General features: G+C 35.7%; 1 protein-coding gene across 1 annotated transcript in view; it reads right to left on the minus strand.

The window, feature by feature from the left end:
• The window catches only part of FAF1 (Fas associated factor 1), a 480711-nt gene that overhangs the window by 49200 nt on the left and 406495 nt on the right, over positions 1 to 25016 (minus strand). Inside the window, exons 16-17 of the mRNA XM_045064498.1 lie at positions 9754 to 9834; positions 8669 to 8746 (exon numbers count right to left, since the gene is read on the minus strand). Coding sequence (XP_044920433.1) covers positions 8669 to 8746; positions 9754 to 9834 — 159 coding nt within the window. The remainder of the gene's footprint in view (positions 1 to 8668; positions 8747 to 9753; positions 9835 to 25016) is intronic.

Raw genomic sequence — 25016 nt, forward strand, 5'->3', positions numbered from 1 at the left:
TAAGTAAACACTGTTATAAAACAATGACATAAAGGACACCTACATTTGAATAGCAGTCACAGTATAAACACCATTGTTAAACTTCAGTTAGGTTTGCTCAACAAATATAATTTTTTATTTGCATTATTTTAGGTTTGTATCAAAGCAAGGAAACCTAGTATATGTTGGAAATAAAAATTGACCTTGGACTTGTTGTTTTACTAAAAAATACGAATACTCAAAACATTCATATGAGGGGATGAGAAATGGGGACTTCTTTCAAGTGAAATCTGGTAGTAAAGACAGACACCCGGAAAAGACAGTTTCTACACAATTACATTTTTTTAAACGGGAAAAATAATATATATTCACACCAATCTCTTACAATAAAAATCAAGGACTGACTTAAATTATACACACACATACACAAATACATACATACATGACGTGCACATATTATCTTCTAGGCTTCTATGAGTACCCATCAAATAACAGTTTATCACTGGTTGAAGCAGAGTTTGAAATAGGCTAAAGCTAACACTTATTAATTCCACGAATTCTTACTGAGCACCTCCTATGTGCCAGGCATTGTTCTAAATGATAGGAAAATACCGGTGAACACTGTAGATACAAAATCAAACCAGCAACTCTATAAATCTCAATAAGCAAAAAAATGTAGGCCAGCGAGAAAAGGCCTAAAAAAGAGAGAGCGTCACATGGACATTTAGATCAGAGAGAAAGAAGTATTACAGGCAGAAGTCACAATAACTGCCAAGCGCTGGTGTCTGGCTTGACTGAGGAAGAGCAAGACAGCCACTGTGTTTGGAGCAGAAAGATCAGGAGAAGAGGGGGGATGGAGCTGGTTAGAGAACAATCAAAGGAGAAGGGTGAGTAAATCATACATGGCTTTGAGTTGCCCATAGAATGATTCTTTCCCCCATTTTAAAATTCAGGTATAATATATATAAAATAAAACACATTTAGAGGGCTAAATGTACAGTTCTGGGAGTTTTCATAAATGGATATATTTACATAACCATCATCATCAATCAAGATAAAGAACAGTTCTGTCACCTCCCCTCCTGCCCCCTACATACAATTCTCTCATTCCTAGACCTTGGCAACTTCCGATCTGTTCTCAGTCCCCAGTTTTACCTTTTCTAGAATGTTATATAAATATAGTCATAAATATCATATAAATGGCTTCCTTCATTTAGTGTATTGCATTTGAAATTCATTCATGTTGTCAACTACATCAGTAGTTCATTCTTAACTCACTGATAAGTGGTATTCCATTGTATAGCAACAACAGTTTGATTACTCCTCCAGCTAGGCTGATACTTGAGTTGTTTCCAGTTTTTGGTGACTACAAATAAAGCAACTATAAACATTTGTGAACAGATTTTTGTGTGAACCTAAATTTTACTGTTAACTTTCATTTCACCTGTGTAAATACCTAGGAGTCTGACTGCTGGGTTATATGGTATGTGTATGTTTAACTTTAAAACAAAGTGCCAAATTATTTTCCAAAATATATGTGCTATCATTAATGACTGTCCTCATTAATATATAAGAGTTCTAGTTGTTCTTCATCTTTGCCAGTAGCTTTTTCTTTCAAAAAGCCATCTAATTGGTGTGTACCTGTTGTGGTTTTAATTTGCATTTCCCTAATGACTAATAATGTTGAGCACCTTTTCACATGCTTATTATTCTTCGATGAAGTCTTTGTTTAAATATTTTTCCCATTAAAAAATTTGGGTTATCTGTTTTATTATTGAATGTTAACAGTTCATTATGTATTCTGGACAGTAGATACATGATTTTCTCAGTCTATGGATTGTCTTTTCAATTTTTTAACAGCGTCTTTTGAACATAGAAGTTATTAATTTTGATTTAGGGTAGTTTAGATACTTGTTATTTTATGAATTATGCTTTTGGTGTCAGATCTACAAAATCTTGCCTTAACTCAAGATCATGAAAATTTTTTTCTTTTCTTAAAAGATTTTATTTATTTATTTGACAGACAGAGATCACAAGTAGACAGAGAGGCAGGCAGAGAGAGAGAGGAGGAAACAGGCTCCCCGCGGAGCAGAGAGCCCCATATGGGACTCGATCCTGGGATCATGACCTGAGCTGAAGGCAGAGGCTTTTTAACCCACTGAGCCACCCAGGTGACCCTCATGAAGATTTTCTATGTTTTCTTCTAGGACTTTAATAGTTTTAGGTCTATGATCCATTTTGAGTTAGATTTTGCATACAATGCAAGAAATGGACTGGGAGATTTTTACTTTAATTGTTTTGTACTTCTACATTTTTTTTAATATGAATATTCAAAGGTTGCAGCAGTATTTGTTGAAAGGATTACCCTTTTTTCATCAAACTGCCTTTGTACCTTTCTTGAAATCAATTGCTCATATGTGTGAGTCTATTTCTCACACATATGAGCAATTGATTCTGGACTATTCTGTCTCATTAAACTATGGGTCTATCCTTTTGCCATTTCCCACACTGTCTTGGATATATTGTCTTGAACTCTGGTAGTAGTCTTCCAACCTTATTCCTTTTTTTTTTTTTTCAAGATTTTATGTATTTATTTGACAGAGAGAAATCACAAGTAGATGGAGAGGCAGGCAGAAAGAGAGAGGGAAGCAGGCTCCCTGCTGAGCAGAGAGACCGATGCGGGACTCGATCCCAGGACCCTGAGATCATGACCTGAGCTAAAGGCAGCGGCTTAACCCACTGAGCCACCCAGGCGCCCCCCAACCTTATTCTTTTTCAAAATTGTTTTGGCCTTTTCGTATCAATTTTAGAATCACTTTGTCTATTTCTTTTTTGAATTTAAATTCAACAGCCAACATATAGCAATATATAGTATATCATTAGTTTTTGATGTAGTATTCAATGATTTATTCGTTGCATATAATACCCAGTGCTCATCACATCACATGCCCTCTCTAAGGCTCCTCATTTCTTTTTAAAAAATCTTACAGATGTTGATTAGAATCATTGCAAAGATTATATATTTTATTTTGTTATTGTGGGTTTTTGAAGTGACATGATGTGCCAATTGTTTTTAAAAAGGACTTACTAAAGGACGTAGAGGGAAAGCAAAAATGGAGGCATCGAGTTAAGCTGGGAGACTACTAAAGCAATCCGAGTAAGAGTTAATGGTGGCTTCCATGAGGGTGGTAATGGTGGAGATAGTCAGTAGCATCTGAGTTGTGCATGTATTTTGAAGGTAAAACTAATAGGATTTGCCCATTAAATATGGATATAAAAGAGAGAAGTCAAGGATAATTCCAAGGTTTTTGGTTCAAACAACTAGAAGATTTTCCACTTACTAAGATAAGGAAGGCTGCTGGAGGAGCAAGTTTGGGTGGGGAGGGTAAGATCAGTTGTTCAATTTAAGACATGTTAAGTTTTGTGCTATCAGACATTTAAGTGGAGATGAAGAGCTAGCAATTAGATAGTCAAGTTTGGAGTTCAAGGAAAGGGAGGAGCTGGAGATATAAACTCGGGAGCCCAATGTACAGACCTTATTTAAAGTCATGATACTGAAGTGATCATCAAAGGAGAAGAATAGATCCTATATGAGAACTGTTGGTCTGACCCAATTCTACAACCATTCTCTACTCCTGGCAACGAATCATCTATCTAGAGAGTAATGGATCGCTTATAACAAATAGCCTCACTGCTGAATAAAGGAAATCAAGGCAAATAGTCATAACCAAAATTCACATATATGACTTTTGGACTGCTTCTGGGATATGAAGAACAGTCCGTAGATTGGTACTGGATACCATGAAACTAGAATTTCTAGTACTGTTTTAATGGTTTATGTAGACAACAAAAGAATATTCCAAATTGAAACTATCTAAGAAATTTTGGATATATGGTCTTTATAGTTATAATAAGGTATATTCATGTATTGGCACCTACCTTATTATGTAGTTGTAGAGATTCAATAAGATAATGTCTGTAAAGTGCTCAGCACAGAGTTTAGCACATATTAATTGTTTAATAGCTAGGAATGGTGATGATTGATGACAACAGGGATGACTACCTTTATGGATCATGTAGTGGTGTTATCTGGTGTGACATGAAGTCACTTATATAATATAAAAACACAAATTATAAGGAGCAGTTTTTCACTTTAATAACCTATTCATGTTCCCACCTTCATCTTCATCTGGGATAACAGGTAGAAAGAATGCCAGTGGGAGTTCTGATTCTGCTTTTACTAGGCAAATGTTAGGTAAGAATTTTAGAATAGTATTTTTAGTCCTGCTGTGATGTGATGATACTATCTTAAGTGAGTTTTATAGGATAGCTATGAAGATTAAATCAGAAAACTAAAGGGAAGTACCAAGGCTTCTAATTCCACACTCTTTTTTCTCTCATTTAATGGTATTTTAAAATTATTTAGCATTATCTATTTGAGGAGGCACCGAGAGAAAAACTTTTTCCAGATAGGCAAACATGTAACCTTCTTCTTTTCTTTTTGAGGGAACCAGTAACAAAAGGGAATAGCTTTGTGCCTATTCTTTCTCACCCATGAGTCCCTAAAACTTGGCCATTTTAACATTATCTAATTATTAGACAGGGTTCTATAATTGGCCATTTGTTATTCCCTGAAGAAACCTTGTACCTGGGATGCCAGGGTGGCTCGGTGGGTCAAAGCCTCTGCCTTCGGCTCAAGCCGAGATTTTGGGGTCCTGGGAGCAAGGCTCTCTGCTTGGCAGGGAGCCTGCTTCCCTTCCTCTCTCTCTGCCTGCCTCTCTGCCTACTTGTGATCTCTGTCTGTCAAATGAATAAATAAAATCTTAAAAAAAAAAAAAACCCACAAAAAAACCTTGTACCTTTCTCTTTTTATTCATATTACCCAGCCCATGCCTACCCTTTTCCATTCATTCAACCATCCGTTTACTCATGACTCCATCCAAAATGTTCTTATACTACATCTTTAACCATAAAAGTCACATCAGTCTTTTAAAGCCTCTTCCCTCTGTGAATTTCTTTTTGCCTTCCTCATCAGAGATCATCCTCACCCAAATATTTTCAACACTCTGTGCTATTTTAATGGTTTTATGACACATAGTATCTTCTCCTATAGTTATTTTGTATTCATCTACCCTCCTGTATTAGACAGTGACCTCCCTGAGGGCAGGGGCTATGTCGCATACAATATAGTAGCCATAGAACCTCATTTAGTGATTTGCACATAGAAAGAGGTTAACAAATATTTGCAAATACTGATTAAAAGACTTGGGAGTCAAAAATCTTAGCTGAAACCTGTACTTACTAAAAATTTGGTGGTAAAAAACAATTTCAAGAAAGAATATATAGTTCATGTATTTCTCTAGTTACTATAAAATCTATCCTTTAACCTGGACTACCAAAAAATATATTATTTGGGTCTTTGCAGAGATGCTTTTACTAAATTTGCAGAGATGCTTTTACTAAATTTGGCTTTAGGACTTTGAGTTATATAAAACTATAAGCTGTTATACATGACTTGCTTTTGCTATTACAGCTATTAAATATCCTTGGGGATAGTATTTACCATATTACACAATTTCCTCTTGAAGGGGAACCCAACCATAGGAAACATTGCTGGAAGGTCTCAGTGCTTGAAAAATCCCACCTTTTGAGGGACTGGCCTTTATCTGATGTTACAGACAGTGAAACTTAGAGACAATTATTTTAGTCCAAGAGAAGCATAGAACAAATTTTGTGGTCCATCTTGAGCAAATGTACAGAATCTGTACATGCATTTGGTGGGTGTGCTGGATTGTCTGTTGTCAAAATGTTAAATCTTACTTTTGGTTTTATTTTCCTTTATCTGATTATTCTATCTTTTCTTTCTTTTTTAATCCATTTGAATTGCACATCTTCATGTAAATTACTTGAAACTCATTTTGGAAAGAGCAAGTAAATAAATAAATTAGTCAGATAGAGGAGTTTTTTAGTCCTTTGTTTTTCCTTCAGAATAGTTTTATTAAAGTCTCTCCTTATCATAGTCAAGGACCAGATCAAAATGTCCTCCTAAATTTACTGATTTCACTACAACAGTTACCACACAGCAAAAGCCAACCACTAAGGAATTTCCCTGTAACCAAGGTGATCTGACTATTCAATACTTCATCTTTCCAAAGGATTTTGAAATACTAGAGATAATTAAGATAATAAACCATTCTTGTTTCTCAATACAATTATATGGATTAGGATTTCTGGTTAGAAGGAGAGGCAGTATTACCGTGACAAGTCAGGTGACCAGACTTCTAGTCCAGATTATGTGTCCAACCAGTTTGGTGACCATAGGCAAACTGTATAATCTTCCTGAGTCTCAGTTTCTTCAGAGGTTGCATAATACCAGCTTTCCCAAAGAACTGTTTGTTGTACATGAGTGTGCTGAGATAATGTTAATTGGTGCTCCATGAAAAAAAGGGTCAAATAAGTTTGGATAAGACTTAATTAAATCAAGATACACAGAAGATAGTTTCTTAATGATGGGATTTATAAGAGTCTTTAATTGTGACTCTCCGGGGGAGTGTGGGTAGAAAGAATATGGAGCACTACCTGAACTTGTTTTTTTTGGGGAGCACATCAGTGGATAAGTGCAATAATGACTAGTTGCAAAATCCAACTTTTTCTCACCCTTGCTCTGTGCCCCACGCTCTCACATGTTTACAGCTGGAACATATATATTGAGGTATGCTAAAGGATGTTTATGGGGTCTTCTATGAGAAGACAGGCTTTATCTATACTGGGAAAGAGAAAAAATTTTAGCCCAGGGTAAATAAGGTAAATTATCAGAAGAAAGTACATGTACTATCAAGCTCTACATCCAGAACATGCAGTTAATTGTGCATACCTGACATTTATCAAGTATGTGCTTGAAGATACACGATTGAGAGAGAGCATGTGCATTATAAAAGAGCAAGAAAGAACAAGAGTCCTAAATTTTAAACTATTTCTTGAAATAACCTAAAAGCATAGTGACAAAACTGTCTCAACTTTTTTGAAACTCTGCAAACATGATTCCTATAGACACAAACAGTGATATATGACCTTGTACTGGAACAGAGTTAGTAAAACATGTGGTTTGGACTCATAAAGACCTAGGTAAGGATCTCAGCTGTTTTTCCCTTTATATGTGTGACTTCTCAATGATCTTCAGTTTTCTCACCTGTAAAGTCTCTAACCTTGTAGCTTGTTTTAATGGTCAATGACTAAGCATATGTAAAAAGGCTAGAAAAGTACTTGACACATAGAAGATGCTCAATAAAACGTTTTCTACCTTCCATTTTTGAGGGTCCTCAGTGTACAGAGGCTAGGGTCTGTCAGGAATAGTATCTTGTATTTATGTGATAGACAATAATGTATTTGAACATGAATAAACTTTGATTTCCAAACCATGAAATATTACATCTTTCAAGACCTGGCTCAAATGTCACTTCTATTTATGATCTGTTTCTCAAAGCTTCACAGATTTTACTTTGCCAGTGAACTCTCTAAGTATTTTGCTTTTACTTCTATGTTATTTGGCATAGTTTTTTCTTGATCTGCTATTACTTGTAGACATGTCATATCTTCTTTACAAGATGCAATCGCTTCTTGCAGGCAGAAACTGTTTTATTATTTCCTGTTTCTCTTCTAGTGCTCAGCACAGTTCTTGTTCAAAAACATACTCTGACCAGGAATGATGACTAACGGAGTTTTCCTCAGCTCAAGTTAGGGCCCTTCAGGCCTTTCCATCACTTGTTAGATGGCTTTTTCTTTTTATAAGTAAATCTTGCTATTAAGTAAATCTTGCTATTAATCCCATGTCTAGAAAAAATTCTAAAAGTCCTTTTTTGTGAAACCATCCTGGGAAGCTATTTGACACTCCTTTTCTTTGTTCACGCTGCACTTTAGACAAATCTCTATTACAACTTTTACATATAGTTTTGCAATTTTTTTCCAAAGATTTTATTTTGTTTATTTGACAGAGATGGGGAGGGAACACAAGCAGGGGGAGTGGGAGAGGGAAAAGCAGGCTGCCTGCTGAGCACAGAGCCTGATGCAGGGCTGGATCCCAGGACCGTGGGATCATGACCTGAGCTGAAGGCTTAACCACTGAGCCACCCAGGCACTCCTATAATTCTATTTTTACAAGACTACGAACTCTTGGTGGGGACAACAGACATCTGTAGCCCAACCCCCTAAAACATTTTGGGATGTAGTAAGTATTCAAAAAAATATTTGTTAAGATGAGTGAATGAAAAATTCTCTCTATTGTTATGAACATGACAAGAAACTTGGTTGGGGTGGGGGGAGTAAACCATGCTGAATGGATTCCCCATACATAGGGGCTCAGTGCAAGATGTCATAGAAGTAACTCATGGTGTTTTTTGGTGGGGAAAATACAGTCTTTGTATTCTCGGGATGAAAGCATTGGTCATGCAAGAAAAGGGAAAAGGAATTGAAAAGAACAGAAAACAATGAATCTAGTACAAGGTCAAGCTTTCTAAGAGTTCCACACAACAAGAGCAGGAATGATTCCTTTAAGGAAAGGTTAGGTTTTCCATACTAAAATGAGTCTGGAAAAAGTGGAAAGAAGTCATGAGAAATATTAACAGCCTCAATATCGACTGTAGTGGAAATAAACTTAGCTTATGAATAACGTTACTTGAATTTAATGCCCTACCTCACGTTCCTCTTCTTGTTCTTTGCGAATCTGCTCCAAACGAAACTGTTCTGCCATCTCCCTTTCATGAGCTTCCCTCTGTCAATAAAAGAGAAAAGGGAGCCAGCACTCAATAAACACTGGTTTACTTATAAAGGAGAAAGGGGGAAAAAAAGATCTCATTCCCAGCACTGTGATACTAAAGTGTTTTTTTCTGGAACAAGAATGGAAAGGGAATGTTGCATACCCACACAAACACCTGGTACCTCTGGGTAGCATGGCAGTCAAGATCCATCAGAAGATCTTTCACTGGTCTTCCTTTTTGGTCTTTTCTGCTACTTCTCCTGTACCCCAATGTCAAGCTCTAGTCACATCAGCTTCCATCACACACCCATGCTTTCTGGCTCCTTGCTGTTAGCATATACCACCTCTTGTCTCCTACCCCTTTTCTCTATTTAGTACACATATACAATCTCTTCCATGAAACCCTCCCTTAACAGATTCCTACTTATTAGCTCTCCAAAAAAGCTGGAGCAGACTTTCCACTGAAACTCCTGTTCACTAATATTCCACAGAACTCAGGGCTTCCCTTACAACTTCTAGAATCCTTGCATAAGTATTATAGCTAACTGTGTTCTTAAGTTAATCTATTCTATACCACATTGTGAGTTTTCTTTTCTGGGCAGAAACTGTGGTTTATTCATTTCCTCCTCCCTCAATGCACAGTAGAGGAGAAGGTACTCAAGAAATATTAAATCAGTAGTTCTCAATGTTCTCAACCCTGACTACACTGTAGAAATCACCTGAAGAGCTTTTAAAACACTGCTAGGTTTTTACCATAGGCAGATTAAAAAACAAGGAAAATAAACATTAGGCCCATTTTTGTTTTCATATTCATGATCCTTAAAAAAATGTGTGTTGTCAAAATGAACCATGCTATAAGAACCAAGGGTAAAATTATATTCTGTTAACTGAATCTAGCTTTCTCTGTTGTAAACCTAACATTCTTAGGGATCAAAGTGATAGAAGGACTGGCTAGCACTTCAATAATAAAAGACTGTTCAGGATTGTGTTCTTTATCTTAGAAGTCCTTTGACCAAACCTACCTTTGCTCTGTCAGCCTCAAGTGAAAGGCGATAGGCCTCATCTTGCTCTCTCTTCACATTTTCCCTGGCTTCACGTTCATCCTTAAAGGAAAAGATTCAAATGTGTTTTATTATATCACTTTTTAAATAGAAGAAAACAATGATAATCCCCTTGTCTTACTCTTGTGTGAATTAGAATTAAATAAGGTACTTCTAAAGTATATAGGTTAGAAATAAGCAAACAAACAAGAACAGTATCACAGTAGATAATGAAATAATAATGTCTGGAGCCAGCTCTACCATGTGTCAACTGTGTGACTTTGGGCAAGTCATTTAACCTCTCTGGATCTCAGTTTCTTCAAATGTAAAATAGAAATAGTATTTGTTTCATAGGGTTGTTGTGAGAATTAATTAATGCAATAATATATATACAGTCTTGCAAAGCATGTTACAGTTCATTTCCACAATGATTAGTTCCCTTCCTCTTTTATCCTGATTTTTCTGAGATAAGCTTAGAGCCTGTCACCACTGGGGCAAAGGACTGGGAAAGAGTAAAGGATTAGAAAGTAATGGCTGGCATAAGAGTCTGAAAGCAAAATACCCTGGTTGACTACAGTCCATATCATATCACTAAAGTCTGGTTACTGAACTAAGAAACTGCTAAGTCATCCACATTTCATGAGCAGTTATTCAAGTTGAAGATCTTTTAAGACATTTTTAGCTTCTGAAGTAATTGTGCCATCCACCTACATTTAAATTGTTACTTCATATGAAATTAAAAGTTCATTCAACTACCAGAATTTCTCATTTGTTAAATTCTGAGGTACAGCCAATACATGTGTACTTAAATTAATAAATACCCACACCTGTTGACATTAGAATATAGGTTTCCTTTTGGGCCATTTTGTGTAATAGCTGAGCGAATCATATAAAGTCACCAATATTTGACTATTTTTGACCTCTAAAAATGAAAATTTCATATGGCTTTACGTAATACTTTCTAAGTTTTTGGCTCCCCAATTCAATATATACTTAGGTGCTCTCACTGATAATCCCTATTCAAGACTGGGCTTCTCTCTGAAATTTCAATCTCTTTTTAGTTGCAATGAGTCATCTAATTCCAAAATCTCTGATATAAATAGTAACATTTCATTGATTGAAATAAAATAAATAAAAAAAAATTTGGAAGAAATAAAAAATTTGGAAGAATTGTAAGTTGCTGGCCTGAAGGTAACTGCATACTACCTATGATGAAAGGGTATGCTATATGAATTATATGGTGGAACACAGTATAAGGAACAGTATTTAACCACCTGAGAGACCACTCAGGCTGCAAAGCATTCAAGGATAATTTACACATCATATAATATTACACATGAATAAAAATGGGTTTTAAAAACTTCTACTTGGAGACTTGCATGAAGCCATTAGTATTTATATTTTAGAGAAATAGAAGCATATACCTTTAAATATATTTTCACTAATTCCAGCTGGGTATTTCCCACTTTGGTATATACATTAAGTTTTACTATGACCAGATACAATCAGCATCATAAGACATATTTTGTGCATTTTTATTTATATTAGCATTTGCTTAATTCATTACTCTGAATTCTTTCCCCCACTCAATATCCAAGTTTGTACACAGTGGCCACTTAACAGTTCATTTGGCCATGGTTGATCTATATTTGATATATAATGTCTTTATTTTTTAAGTCACTGAGGAGAGGTAATGGGGGGGATTAGGAGGTCTGTGTTTAAGTCCAATCCCTGCCAGTAACAAGCTGTGTGTTCATGGATAAATAACATCTCCCTTTTCAGTCATTTATTAAATTAAAGGATTGGATTTCTAAGGATTTTATGCCTCTGTGGACAAGTCTATCTTTCTAAATTCAGAAATCCCTAATATAATCAGTATAACCTATGGGAGTAATTTTATCTTTCTGTATTTCAAATGGAGAAATACGTAGGATGTCTAAAATTTTAATTTTATATTACTTTCTTGACCCTATCCCTCCAAATTAGTTTAGTTTATCCCTAAAAATTAGTTTAGGTTTCTTGTGTAATATTCTGTACTTTCCCTTTAAAACATTTATCACAATTGCAATTAATTAATTATCATATAATCATTTACTTAATGTGAGATTCTTCCATGACACTGTAAGCATCATAAAGGCAGGGACCTTGTCTATATTATACACCTCTATATTCTAAGTGTTTCACACATCGCCTAGTTTTGGGGAGGTGTTAAATAAGCATTTGTTGAATAAATAAATTGTCTTTCCAGGCATAAAATATTTATTGTCTGCAGTAGAAATTAAGAAGGAAGAAGACAGCTCATCCACAAAGCAACCCCATCTGAGTCAATGAAATCGACTGGCTGGGCAGAAATGACACGTTATGACACTGTGTACACACAACAAAGGGACCTTCTAAAAGCCACCACAGCTGGAAGCCCTTTGAACACAAGTATAGTTGATAATAAAAGCATTCTAAGTAAACAGCTCTGTTTTAAAATAGACTGTTGCAGATATGAAAGGCCATTAAATCCAGGGATCTCTGCCACAAAATGTGGCACTGTTGTGAGAGACTTCCTCAAACAGCTAACTTGCTTCCTTCCTTCCCCATCTCTCCTCTTTAATATTAGGCATCACACTAGCACTGAGGATACAGAGACAGGCCACAGTTTGCTAAAGGAAGATGTGGATACTCATGCTTGGATCACCCTCATCATTATTTTTGGAGCCTACTAACTTATTGGGAAGAGTTCAGTGTTCAAATTTTGCATTATTTTCCTTTTGTTCCTTAAATAATGTCACTCTCTTTCTACCTGAATTAGTTCCTGCTCCATCATCTCTGTCATTAAAAATCCTACCAGCTTTTCATACAGTTTTAGAAATCTAAGAGACTGACATGTACAAAAGAGCTACTATAAAGATGAAGAAACTGAAATCATAGGAGGATAAAGGATTTAGACATGACTACCAATTAAGTGGCAGAGCTTAGACTTGAATCCAGGTCTCCTGACAGTTTCTTCTCCCCTCCCGGCTGCAATCCAATGCTCTTTCCTCTGCTCACAGCTCTCCCTGATAATCGCAAATAGAAGAGCTAGCTCAGGCATGTGGCACAGGATGAATTTTTCTAAACTTATTATGATCAGAGCTACTTATGTGTTTGACAGTTGCTTGTGAACGGCTATCATTTCTTCTTTTCTGTCTTGTCTATTTTATATTTGTTTCTCTAACTGTCCTGTTTACTGTCATCTCCAATCTGGGGACTTACAGAACACTGTTTAGGCATCTCCCCCACATTATTCTATATAATTAAATTTTTTTAAAAAGAAAATGGGGAGATGGGGAGGAGAAGGGAGTTGAGGGAAACTGGAGGGGGAGACAAACCATGAGAGACTCTGGACTCTGAGGAACCAACTGAGGGTTTTGGAGTGGGAGGGGCTTGGGGAGTGGGTGATGTGGGTGACGCTGGTGGTGGGTATTGTGAAGGGCATGTATTGCATGGAGCACTGTGTGTGGTACATAAACAATGAATTCTGTAACACTGAAAAAAAATTTTAAAAAAATAAATAAAAATTAAAAAAAAAAAAAAGAAAATTCCAGGTGTTGTGGTTTACATTTCATGTACAAACTTGTTCTCAGAGTCTGTAGATGTACCTCTTGGAACTTCTCCTGCATCCTACAAATAAAGTCCTTGTGGAGTATCCCCTTGCTTAAATCTGAGTGGACAGATTAGACAAAGTGACTAGAAATACATGTATGTTTTGTGGAAGTAGAAGAGCTAAATAATCAGGTTCAGGAATATATCTGGGGTGCTGCTTGGGCTGTGGTTTGGGCTCTTTGGCATCAAAATACTCCTCATCACACCAAAATGTGAAGCTGGATAGCTCAGAACAAAGTGACAACCTCCATTGGAGCCTTTCATTTACAGCACCCTTGTCACTGCTCTCATACTGCTTTGTGCTACACTCACATTTATATATTTGTCTCACTGTTCCCTACCTGGGTTGTGAGTTGAGGGAAACTAATCATTTGATATGTCTTTCTATTCCCTGTGGCATCTAGGGCACCAACTTATATATGGCAAGCATAAATACATTTTTGTTAGATGAATGAATGGAATTATCAGTGCTCAACAGTTATAAACCTAAAGTTGTGGAGCCTCTAAGTAGTCAAACTAGTAATGTTTATCCACACATATTTCTTACATGAGTATTATAATGACTTGTTAAGAAGTGCAAAAATTAGGGGCACCTGGGTGGCTCAGTGAGTTAAAGCCTCTGCCTTTGGCTCAGGTCATGATCCCAGGGTCCTGGGATCAAGCCTCACATTGGGCTCCCTGCTCAGCAGGGAGCCTGCTCTGCCCCCTCTCTCTGCTTAGCCTCCCCTACTTCCTTACCCCCTCTACTTCCCCCTCTGCCTACTTGTGATCTCAATCTCTTTGTCAAATAAATAAAATCTTTAAAAAAAAAGTGCAAAAATTAGAATTCAAACCTAGTCTTTGTCACCCCAAACCCTATGTTTTCTTCCCACTGTGACATAGTAGGTGGCTCAGTATAGTTCTTCATCTGAGACAGTAGCCATTGAGTCAGATTTTCCTACAACTTATTAAAAATAATGAAAATATTTTGACCTGTCAAATGGTTCCTAAATGAGCAGCTTAACCAGAAGTGGAATTTAGCTGTAACTTGTTACTCCTTGGTAGTGTTTAAAATTAGTAATCATCAGTTAAGACCCAAAAGATTAATGCAGAATGCTGAATTATCAAACTGAAGAAGGTGACAGTGGTTAGGTTTGCTTCAGATACCTACCAAATACATACACAAATATGCACATATATATACACATATGGTATTTATCTGTTCTTCTTGAATGCCCATGTCAGAATGTACACCTTGCTCTTTGCCCTGATAAGTATCCCCGGTAAGCAGGGAAATGGCCCTGATATGTATCCCTGAAGAGGTATGGACCAAGATAACTTGAAATTCTCTAAAATATAAATACTTAGAGATAGGTAAAATATAACAAAGATGTTTAAAAAGTATTACTCAGCATGTGAGAAAGAAAGATGCAAAGAAAGAGAAATACCTGGGTACCAGAAATAAAGAGGAAACCGAAAAACTAGAGCTGTAAATGAGGAGGCAATATGTAATCTGACAAGATAGATTACCCATTTAGGAAACCTAGAGGCCCAATTGAAATCAAAAGACTATTCTGGACTGAAGAAAGGTAGGGATAACTTAACTAGAAAGTTATTTATGGGATAAGTTTTGGCAGTATAGTGTAAGTGTAATTGGAGTCTGGGAAGAGGGTGCAGGGGCAGAGAGAGAGAAAGCTTATTTTAAAAAATGATGGTCAAAAGTATTCTGAATTTGATAAAAACTAAAGTGCCACAGATCTAAGAATCTAAAAGAGCCCCAGGTTAAAAAAAAAAACCAAAACATAAAGAAGGCTACATCCAGGCACATCATAATCAAACTGCATAAAATTAATTAAAAAATAAAAATCTTGAAACCAGAGAAAAGACACAATATGTATAGGGGAATAAATAAAGAATGAAAGTGACTTCTCAGAAACAGTGCAAATGATAACAGAATGGAGCAACATCTTTAAAGCACTGAAAGAAAACAATGTATCAACTAAGAATTCTATACTTAGTAAAAATATCTTTGAATTGAAAATGAAATAAAAAGACTTTTTCAGATATACAAAGGGCATGTGTAAAAGATAAAGAAAGCCCTTAATGTAGAAAGAAAATAATACCAACTAGATGGAAATCTGGATCTACAGAAAAATTTAAATCTCTTTAAGAAACAACTAGGTATAACAATGGTATTTTTTAAAGAAACAGAAGAACCCATCCTAAAATTCATATGGAAACTCAAAGGACCCAAATAGCCAAAACAGTCTTGAAAAATAACAAAGTTGAAGGAGTCATATTTCCTGATTACCAAACTTACTATAAAGCTACAGTAATAAAAACATTATAGTAATTTATCCATTCTTATATACAATGGAATATTAGTCATGCAAAAGAATGAGATATTGCCATCTGCAACAAAATGGATGGATCATATGGATGGCATGTTGCTAAGTGAAGTATGTTAGAGAGAAGACAAATGCCATAGGATTTCACTCATAGGTGGTATCTAAAACAAACAAACAAACAAGCAAGAGACAAAAAAAACAGACTTAAGCCCTGAGAACAAACTGCTAATAGGGAGGTAGGTTGGTAAGATGGGTGAAATAAAGGGGATCAAGAATATACTTACTATAAATTAAAAATAGAGCTACCCTATGATCCTGCAATTGCACTACTGGGTATTTACCCCAAAGATACAGATGTAGTGAAAAGAAGGGCTATCTATAGCAACAATGGCTACAGTCACCAAACTGTGGAAAGAACCAAGATGCCCTTCAACGGATGAATGGATAAGGAAGATGTGGTCCATATGCACGATGGAGTATTATGCCTCTATCAGAAAGGATGAATACCCAACTTTTGTAGCAACATGGACAGGACTGGAAGAGATTATGCTGAGTGAAATAAGTCAAGCAGAGAGAGTCAATTATCATATGGTTTCACTTATTTGTGGAGCATAACAAATAGCATGGAGGACAAGGGAAGATGGAGAGGAGAAGAGAGTTGAGGGAAATTGGAAGGGGAGGTGAACCATGAGAGACTATGGACTCTGAAAAACAATCTGAGGGTTTTGAAGGGGCGGGGGGTGGGAAGTTGGGGGAGCCAGGTGGTGGGTATTATGGAGGGCAGGTATTGCATGGAGCTCTGGGTGTAGTGCATAAACAATGAATTCTGTTGCGATAAAAAGAAATAAAAAAAAAAAACCCTTAAAAAAATAAAAATAAAATTAAATCCCTACTATATCCCTTAAAGAAAAAAAGAATATACTTATTATGATGAACACTCAGTAATGTATAGAATTACTGAATCATTATACTGTATACCTGAAACTAACATAACAATGCATGTGAATTATACTTCAATAATAATAATAATAATAAACCATTAGAGTACCAGCAGAAGGACAGATATTTATTTATTTTTTTAAAGATTTTATTTATTTATTAGAGAGAGAGAGAGAAAGCATGAGAGGAGAGAGGTCAGTGGGAGAAGCAGACTCCCTGCTGAGCAGAGAGCCCAATGCGGGACTCGATCCTAGGACTCCAGCATTATGACCTGAGCCAAAGGCAGTCACTTAACCAGCTGAGGCTCCCAGGTTCCCCAGGACAGATATTTAGACAAGTGGAACAGAAAAGAGATCCCAGAAATAAACTCACATGTATGATAAATTTATTTTTGACAAGAGTATCAAGACCACTCAAAGGAGAAAGGACAGTTTTTCAATGAATGGTACTGGGTAAGCTACAAAAGAATGAACTTGTGCCCTTACTTTACATAATAAAAAAAAAAAAAAACTCAAAATGGATCAAAGACCTACAATTAAGAATTAAAACTATAAAACTTTTATAAGAAAATATAGGTGAAAGTCTTCATGACCTTGGATTAGGCAATGATTTCTTTAGTATGACAATGAAAGCACAGGCAATAAAAAGAAATAAGTAAGTTAGGCGCCATCAAAATTAAAAACTTGTTCATTGAAAGACACTACCAAGGAAGTGAAAATGCAATTCACAGAGTGGAAGAAAACATTTGTGTATTGCATATCTGATAAGAGTTTAATATCTAGAACTCCCACAAGTTAATGAAAACAAAAATGAACAATCTGATTAAAAAATGGGCAAAGGACTTGAAAAGACATTTATTGAAATAAGATATATAAATGGCCAATAATTACATGTTCATAGCAGCACTATTCACTCTAGTCACTTAAGTGTTTGTAATCAGATGAATGGATACACAAAATGTGGTATACAGACACAATGGAATATTATTCAGCCATAATGTAATGTTTCCATTTACATGAGTTACTTAGATTAGGTAGATTCTTAGAACCGAAAGTAAATCAGAGAGTACTAGGAACTGAAGGGAGCAGAATGGAGAGTTACTGCTTATTAGACTGGCTAGATCATATCACTGGTGAAGAAAAGTGTTATAAACAGACATCTCTGCCTTTTTCCTGATTTAAGCAAAAAACCATTCAGCCTTTCAGCAGTAAGTCAAATATTAGCTTGTAGGGGTTTTTTGTTGTTGTTTTTATAATTGATGTTCTTGGGACACCTGGGTGGTTCAGTCTGTTAAGCGTCTGCCTTTGGCTCAGGTCATGATCCCAGGGTCCTGCATCAAGCTCCCTAGTCAGTGGGGAGCCTGCTTCTCCCTCAGCCTGCCACTCCCCCTGCCTGTGCTCACTCTCTCACTCTCGCTCTCTCTCTGACAAATAAATACATAAAATCTTAAAAAAAAAAAAAAAGATGTTCTTTATCAGGTTCTACTCTATTCCAATTTTACTGAAAGTTTGTATCAGGAATGGATTAGCTTTTGCCGAATACTTTTTCTACATCCATTGAGATAATCATATGGTGAATCACACTGATTGATTTTCATATCTAAGGCAAGAAAAGGAAATAAAAGACATCTAAAACAAAAAGGAAGATGTACAACTCTATCACAAATAAAATGATTAGAGATATGGAAAATTACATAGATTCTACCAAAAAGCTATTAGAACCAATAAGTGATTTTGGTAAGGTTGTAAGATATAAAATTGATATATAATAAGCAACTGCATTTCAATATACTAGTAACAAATGATTAGAACTTACAATTTTAAAAATATCAAAAGGGCATAAAATATTTGAAGTACTTAAGGATAAATTTGACAAAAAGATGTACCCTGAAAATTACAAAATACTGCTGAGAGAAATTAGACTTAAATAAGTGGAGAAATACATCATTTTCATGAATTAGAAGAGTCAATATTTTTATAGGTCAAGTTTCTTCAAATGATATAAAGATTCAATGCAATTCTAATACAAATACTGGCAGTATTTTTTGCAGAAATTAATAAACTAATTATAAAATTCATATGGCAATGCACAGGACCTAGAATAAGCCAAAATAACTATGAGAAGAAGAGAGTTAGAGGACTTACACTATTCGATTTCAAGACTTACTACAAAGCTGAAGTACTTGTGTGTGGTATTCACATTAAGATAGACAAAAATCGGGGCGCCTGGGTGGCTCAGTGGGTTAAAGCCTCTGCTTTCGGCTGGGGTCATGATCCCAGGGTCCTGGGATTGAGCCCCATATTGGGCTCTCTGCTCAGCGGGGAGCCTGCTTCCTCCTCTCTCTCTGCCTGCCTCTCTGCCTACTTGTGATCTCTGTCATATAAATAAATAAAATATTAAAAAAAAAGATAGACAAAAATAACCACTGGAATAAAATGGAGTCCAGACAGAGACCTATACATATATGATCAACTGATTCTTGAATGCGAAGGCAGTTCAATGGAAAGGAGAGTTTTTGCAAAAAATAGTGGCGGAACTACTAGATATCCATGTCTCCCTCCACCCCTTCTCCCCACCAAAGAACTTTAATCCATACGTCATACTGTATATAAAATGTAACTTGAATGGATCATAGACCTTAGTATAAAAATTGAAAGATTACAGATTAAAAATATAGGAAAAAATAGTGACCTTGATTTAGGCAAATATTTCTTAGATATGACCAAAAGCAGAACAGGTTTAAAAAAAATCTAAACTGGACTTCACCAAAATTAAAAACTCTTGTTCTCCTACAGAGAGTTGAAAATGATAATGAAAATTAAGCCACAAACTGGGAGAAAAATCTTTGCAAATTACTTATCAAATAAAGAACTTGTATCTAAAACACATAAATAACTCAAAATGCAAAAATTACAAATAACCCAATTTAAAAAGTTGGCAAAAATAAAGACATATGGACAGCAAGAAAGCACATGAAAAGCAGCTTGATCTCATTAATCACTAGGAAAATGCAAATTAAACACTACTATATACCTATTAGAATGTCTTAAATTTAAAAAGATTAACCACACCTAGGGTTAACAAGGATGTATAGCACTGGAGCTCTCTCTTATGCACTCATGATAGGAGTGTAAAATGGTGCAACCACTTTGGAAAACACTACAGCAGTTTCTTAAAAAATTAAGCATATACGTACTACATAATCTAGCCATTTTAGACTTTGGTGATTACCCAAGACAAATGAGAACACATATAAAAACTTGTATACAATTGCTCATAGCAGCTTTATTTGTAATAGTCTTAAAGTAGGAAAAAATCCAAGTGTCTGCCAACAGGTAAATGTATCCATTTACATTTACAAATACAAACAGTACTGAAAGCAGCAGTAGGTGCTTTCATTGAACCACTGCTTGTTCAGAGCAGACAGGTACTGGAACTTCTGTCATAACATAATGATTCCTCTTCATAGGATTTCAGAGTGGGAAGCAGTTACCTTGTAAACATAAATAGCCATCATATTACTCAGTGGCTCCTGGAGGGAAGACTTGTCCTATATATTAGTAGCCTATTTTAGGATCCAGAATAGCTAACAATGAATGAAGCATTAACAATGTTGGAATATTGTTATTTAGTATGGGTGAATATTCAAGCATTCTGTGTGCGTGTGTGTATGTGTGTGAGAGAGATGAGGTAATCACGAAAAAAATATATATATTTAAGCTATTTTGTTGTTTAAAAACTTGTCTTAAAAAAGGCATTTATGCAAAATTTTAAGTGCAATTGTTAAATTATTCTGAAAGGTAGCATTGTTAATATTTCTGAATGGTTACTGCACAACATTTTGAATACACTGAATGACACATATCATAGTAATTAACTATGTTATTGAAATTCTACTTACATTAAAAAATTATTAGAACTAAAAAAATAGTAAAATTTCTGTATATACGTATAGCAGAATATTACTAACCAATTAAATAAATGTTTAGAATGAATTATTGATACATACAACAACATGGATGAGTCTCAAATAATTAGGCTAAGTGAAAGAAACCATATTAAAGAGTATATACTGTATGATACAGTTTTTTATAAAATTTGAGATGATTCAAACAAATCTATAGTAACAGGAAGATCAGTGGTTGCATGGGACTTGGAAGGTTGGCAGGTAAATGCAGGAGGAAGTGACTGTAAAGGTATATGAAAAAACTTTTGAGAGTGAAGGATATGAATAGGTTTACTATTTTGATTATAGTAAGAGTTTCATAAGTATAAATATGTCAGAAACTTTCAGATTATATACTTTTTATAGGTTCAGTTTATGTATTAATCATACTCCAATATAGCTTTAGAAAATAAATGATTAACAATACTAAAAAAATAATGAATGGATTAAACAGCAGCTCAGACACAGGTGAAGAGAGGATTAATCAAATGGAAGTAATGTGAGAAAACCAAAATTGCAACACAGAGAGATACAGAGAAATAAAATACAATAGAGAAGGTAAGAGACACAGAGGATATAATCAGGATGTCTAATGTGCATCTGCTAGGAATTCTAGAAGAGGGTAATATAGAGAAGGGAGCAATACTCAAAGAGATAACGTTTTTGAATTTTCTAGTATGAAATAATATCAAATGGGTAAGGACCATTTTAAATGGTAACCTCTAATTAGAAATTACTAATCTGAATAAACATATCAATTGGTTGAAGTCCCCATAGTCAAAGAGTAGAGCTTTGAATGCCACCTCACCTGAAAACCACCAGTTCTGATTCTCGATTCTGCTAATCCAATGATAAGACTGTGAATGACTGGGCTGTAGTAACAGAAGTAGTAGTTAAAACCTTGCCAATCAAAGTGTGATTCAATGACAAGCAGCACAGAAAACAACTGGAAGCTTGTCAGAAATGCAGAATCTTGGGCCCCATCCCAGACTGATGAAAGCAGAACATAAATTTTAGTAAGCTCTCCAGTGATTCTAATGCACAAAGAATGCAAGAGAATTATATACTTAGGTTTCCAGAAAAAGTGGAGGAATACTTTCTAACTCTAGACACATTTGAACAGATCAGCTGTCTTAGAGGCTTAGGTATAGATTTTTTTCTTGTGAACCACTTGCTATCTTGGCTTAGTTTCAGGCAATGACTCTGCTGAACATCTACTATAAATAATACACTGGGCCAGGTACTGTGGGAAAAAGAATGATGTTACACCAGTCCATACACCAAGGAGTGTTTTTCATTTCATGTAAAAGGGTATTTTTGTTATTTATTTTTAAGATTTTATTTATTTATTTGACAGAGACACAGCGGAAGAGGGCAAAACAAGCAGGGGGAGTGGGAAAGGGAGAAGCAGGCTTTCTGCTGAGCAGAGAGCCCTAGATGGGGCTTGATCCGAGGACCCCGGGATCATGACCTGAGCTGAAGGCAGACACTTAATGACTGAGCCACCCAGGTGTCCCTTTTTGTTGTTATATTAATAGAAATTCTGTGGTTACATACTGCTATTATCAAATTTCCATTGTTGAAAGTATAGTCTCAGTAAAAGAATTACCTTTCTAAAATCAAACTCACATTACAACACTCTTCTTTTCTAACTTCCAATGATTTCCCCTTCAGGATAGAGCACAAATTCTTAGCACAGCTGTCCTCACACACTTTATCAGCTTCATTGCCCATTTCTCTCTTCCACATATCCTATGTTCTAGCTATACAGAACTCCGAATAGACCAGGCTTTTGCATGCCTCCCTGCCTTTAAACATCCCTTTTAATTTATTTATTTTAATTTAAAGCAATTTTTAATGTTATTTTTTCAGTGTTCCAAGATTCATTGTTTATGGACCACACGCAGTGCTCCATGCAATATATACCCTCCTTCATACCCATCACCAGGTTCACCCATGCCCCCCCCCCCCCTCCCCTCTAAAACTCTCAGATACAGATGCAGTGAAAAGAAGGGCCTTAAGTACCCCAATATTCATAGCAGCAATCACTAAACTGTGGAAAGAGCCAAGATGCCCTTCAACAGATGAACGGATAGATTAGATGTGGTCCATAAATACAATGGAATATTACACAGCCATCAGAAAGGATGAATATGAAACTTTTTTATCAACATGGATGGAACTGGAGGAGATTATGCTGAGTCAAATAAGTCAAGCAGAGAAAGTCAATTATCATACGGTTTCATTTATTTGTGGAACATAAGGAATAACATGGAGGACATTAGGAGAAGGAAAGGAAAAGTGAATTGGGGGAAATAGGAGGGGGAGATGAACCATGAGAGACTGTAGACTTTGATAAACATCCTTTATCCTTGGCCTGGAATATTCTTCTCCTTCATACTTGTCTTTCAGGCCCACCTTAGGTATCCATTAAATATTCAGGCAGACACAGGCACTCCTTCCACCACCACCCCTGGATAGAATGGCTTCACTTTTGTGTTCTATTCACACCATAGTATTATAGTTACATATTTAGATATTTGTATCTCCCATGACTGGGAATTTAGAGGGCAAAGATAGTGTTTTATTAATCTCTGGTTTTTATTAATCTCTGTTTTATTAATCTCTGATTTTTTATTAATCTCTGATTATTACATTAACTCTACCAAGTTGGCACTTGGTGGATAATAATAGCAGTTAATGTTTAGTGAATGCTTACTGTATGCCAGGCACTTTTCTAATTAGTTTGTGTATTATTATTTTATTTCATCCTCATGTATATTGAGGGAAGGAAGAAAGAAAGGAGGCAATTACATATTTAAGAAGAAAGAAAGGGAAAGGGAGCTAAAGTACCTGCTCTAGAAACTATCATGGATCTCAGAAGTGTCAACAGCCTTTGCAAGCTAAATGATCTTGTTTAACTTTCTGTTTGCTTGCATTAGTTATTATTACCTTATCTTGGGTTCTGATATTTAAAAGATGGTTAGAAGCCTTCAGAGAGATGATGATAGGCAAGAATGGGAGTAAGAAATATAGCTCTACTGAGAAAAATGGTCCTCTTGTTTGCGGGCCAGATTATATCAGGACTACCCTTTTTAACATAATCTGCATGAACGACAAGTTTCTTTTCAGGGGACTCTTCATGCTGATTGGGCACAGTACCTGGCACAGAGCAGTTATTCAACAAATGCAGACTGACCAAATGCAGACAAACCCAGACGACTGAACTGGGAGGACAATTAACTGACTCTTTCTAGTCATCAAAACAGAGAAGCCAGTCCCTGGCGATTTTGTAGATTCAGTGATCTCAAAAAGTAAAATAATTCAAATATATAATAATTTAAAGTAAAGTTTTCATAACCTGCCACTAAAGCCAAATTGAACATTTTACTTTCTAAGTAAGTACCTGGTTAGTATGAGAACCAAGAAAGGAGAGAATTTAACAACAAATTCATTAGGAACCAGAAGGATGTAAGAATGTGCCTCAATTTCTTCCTCAATGTTTGGGAGGTGAAAGCTTTTTTTTTTTTTTTTAATCTTCATCTTATGATTTAATTGGAATAGAACTGGAATTTAGATATTTAAGGTTCTATTTTTGAAAATTTCTTAGGCCATAGAATATTCTGATAATCTTATTTACAAAGTAAGATTTTAAAACAGTATCTCCTATTTTTAAAGTATCAGAACTAGACATTTCTCTAAAGAATATATACAAATGTCCAGAAGCACATGAAAAGATGTTCAACATCATTACTCATTTGTAAAATTCATATCAAAACCATAAAACCATAATGAGATACCACCTCACATCCACTAGGATAGCTATTATTTAAAAAGGGGGGCGTGGAAGGGTGGGAAAAAGAACAATCCAAATGTCCATTAGCAGATGAATGGATAAACAAAGTGTGGCATATCCATATAATGAAATATTATTTGGCCATTAAAAAAAAAAAACCAAAACTGAAGTACTGACATATGCCACAGTGTAGGGAATCTAAGTAAAATCTAAGTAAAAAGAAGTACTGACATATGCCACAGTGTAGGGAATCTAAGTAAAAGAATCTAACAAGGGGTGCCTGGGTGGCTCAGTGATTTAAAGCCTCTGCCTTCGGTTCGGGTCATGATCCCAGGGTCCTGGGATGGAGCCCCACATTGGGCTCTCTGCTCAGCAGGGAGCTTGCTTCCTCCTCTCTTTCTCTCTGCCTACTTGTAATCTCTGTCTGTCAAATAAATAAATAAAATCTCAAAAAAAAAAAAAAAGGCCAGACCAAAAATATCATGTACTGTGTGATTCCATTTGTATGAAATATCTAGAATAGGCAAATCCATAGAGACAGAAAGTAGAACAGTGGCTGCCAGGGGATTTGGAGTAATGAAGATGTTTCAGAACTAGAAGGAGG

The sequence above is a fragment of the Mustela putorius genome, unplaced genomic scaffold (assembly GCF_011764305.1).
Source record: "Mustela putorius furo isolate JIRA1106 unplaced genomic scaffold, ASM1176430v1.1 tig00003853_pilon_pilon_pilon, whole genome shotgun sequence".
In the NCBI taxonomy this organism is placed as follows: Eukaryota; Metazoa; Chordata; class Mammalia; order Carnivora; family Mustelidae; genus Mustela; species Mustela putorius.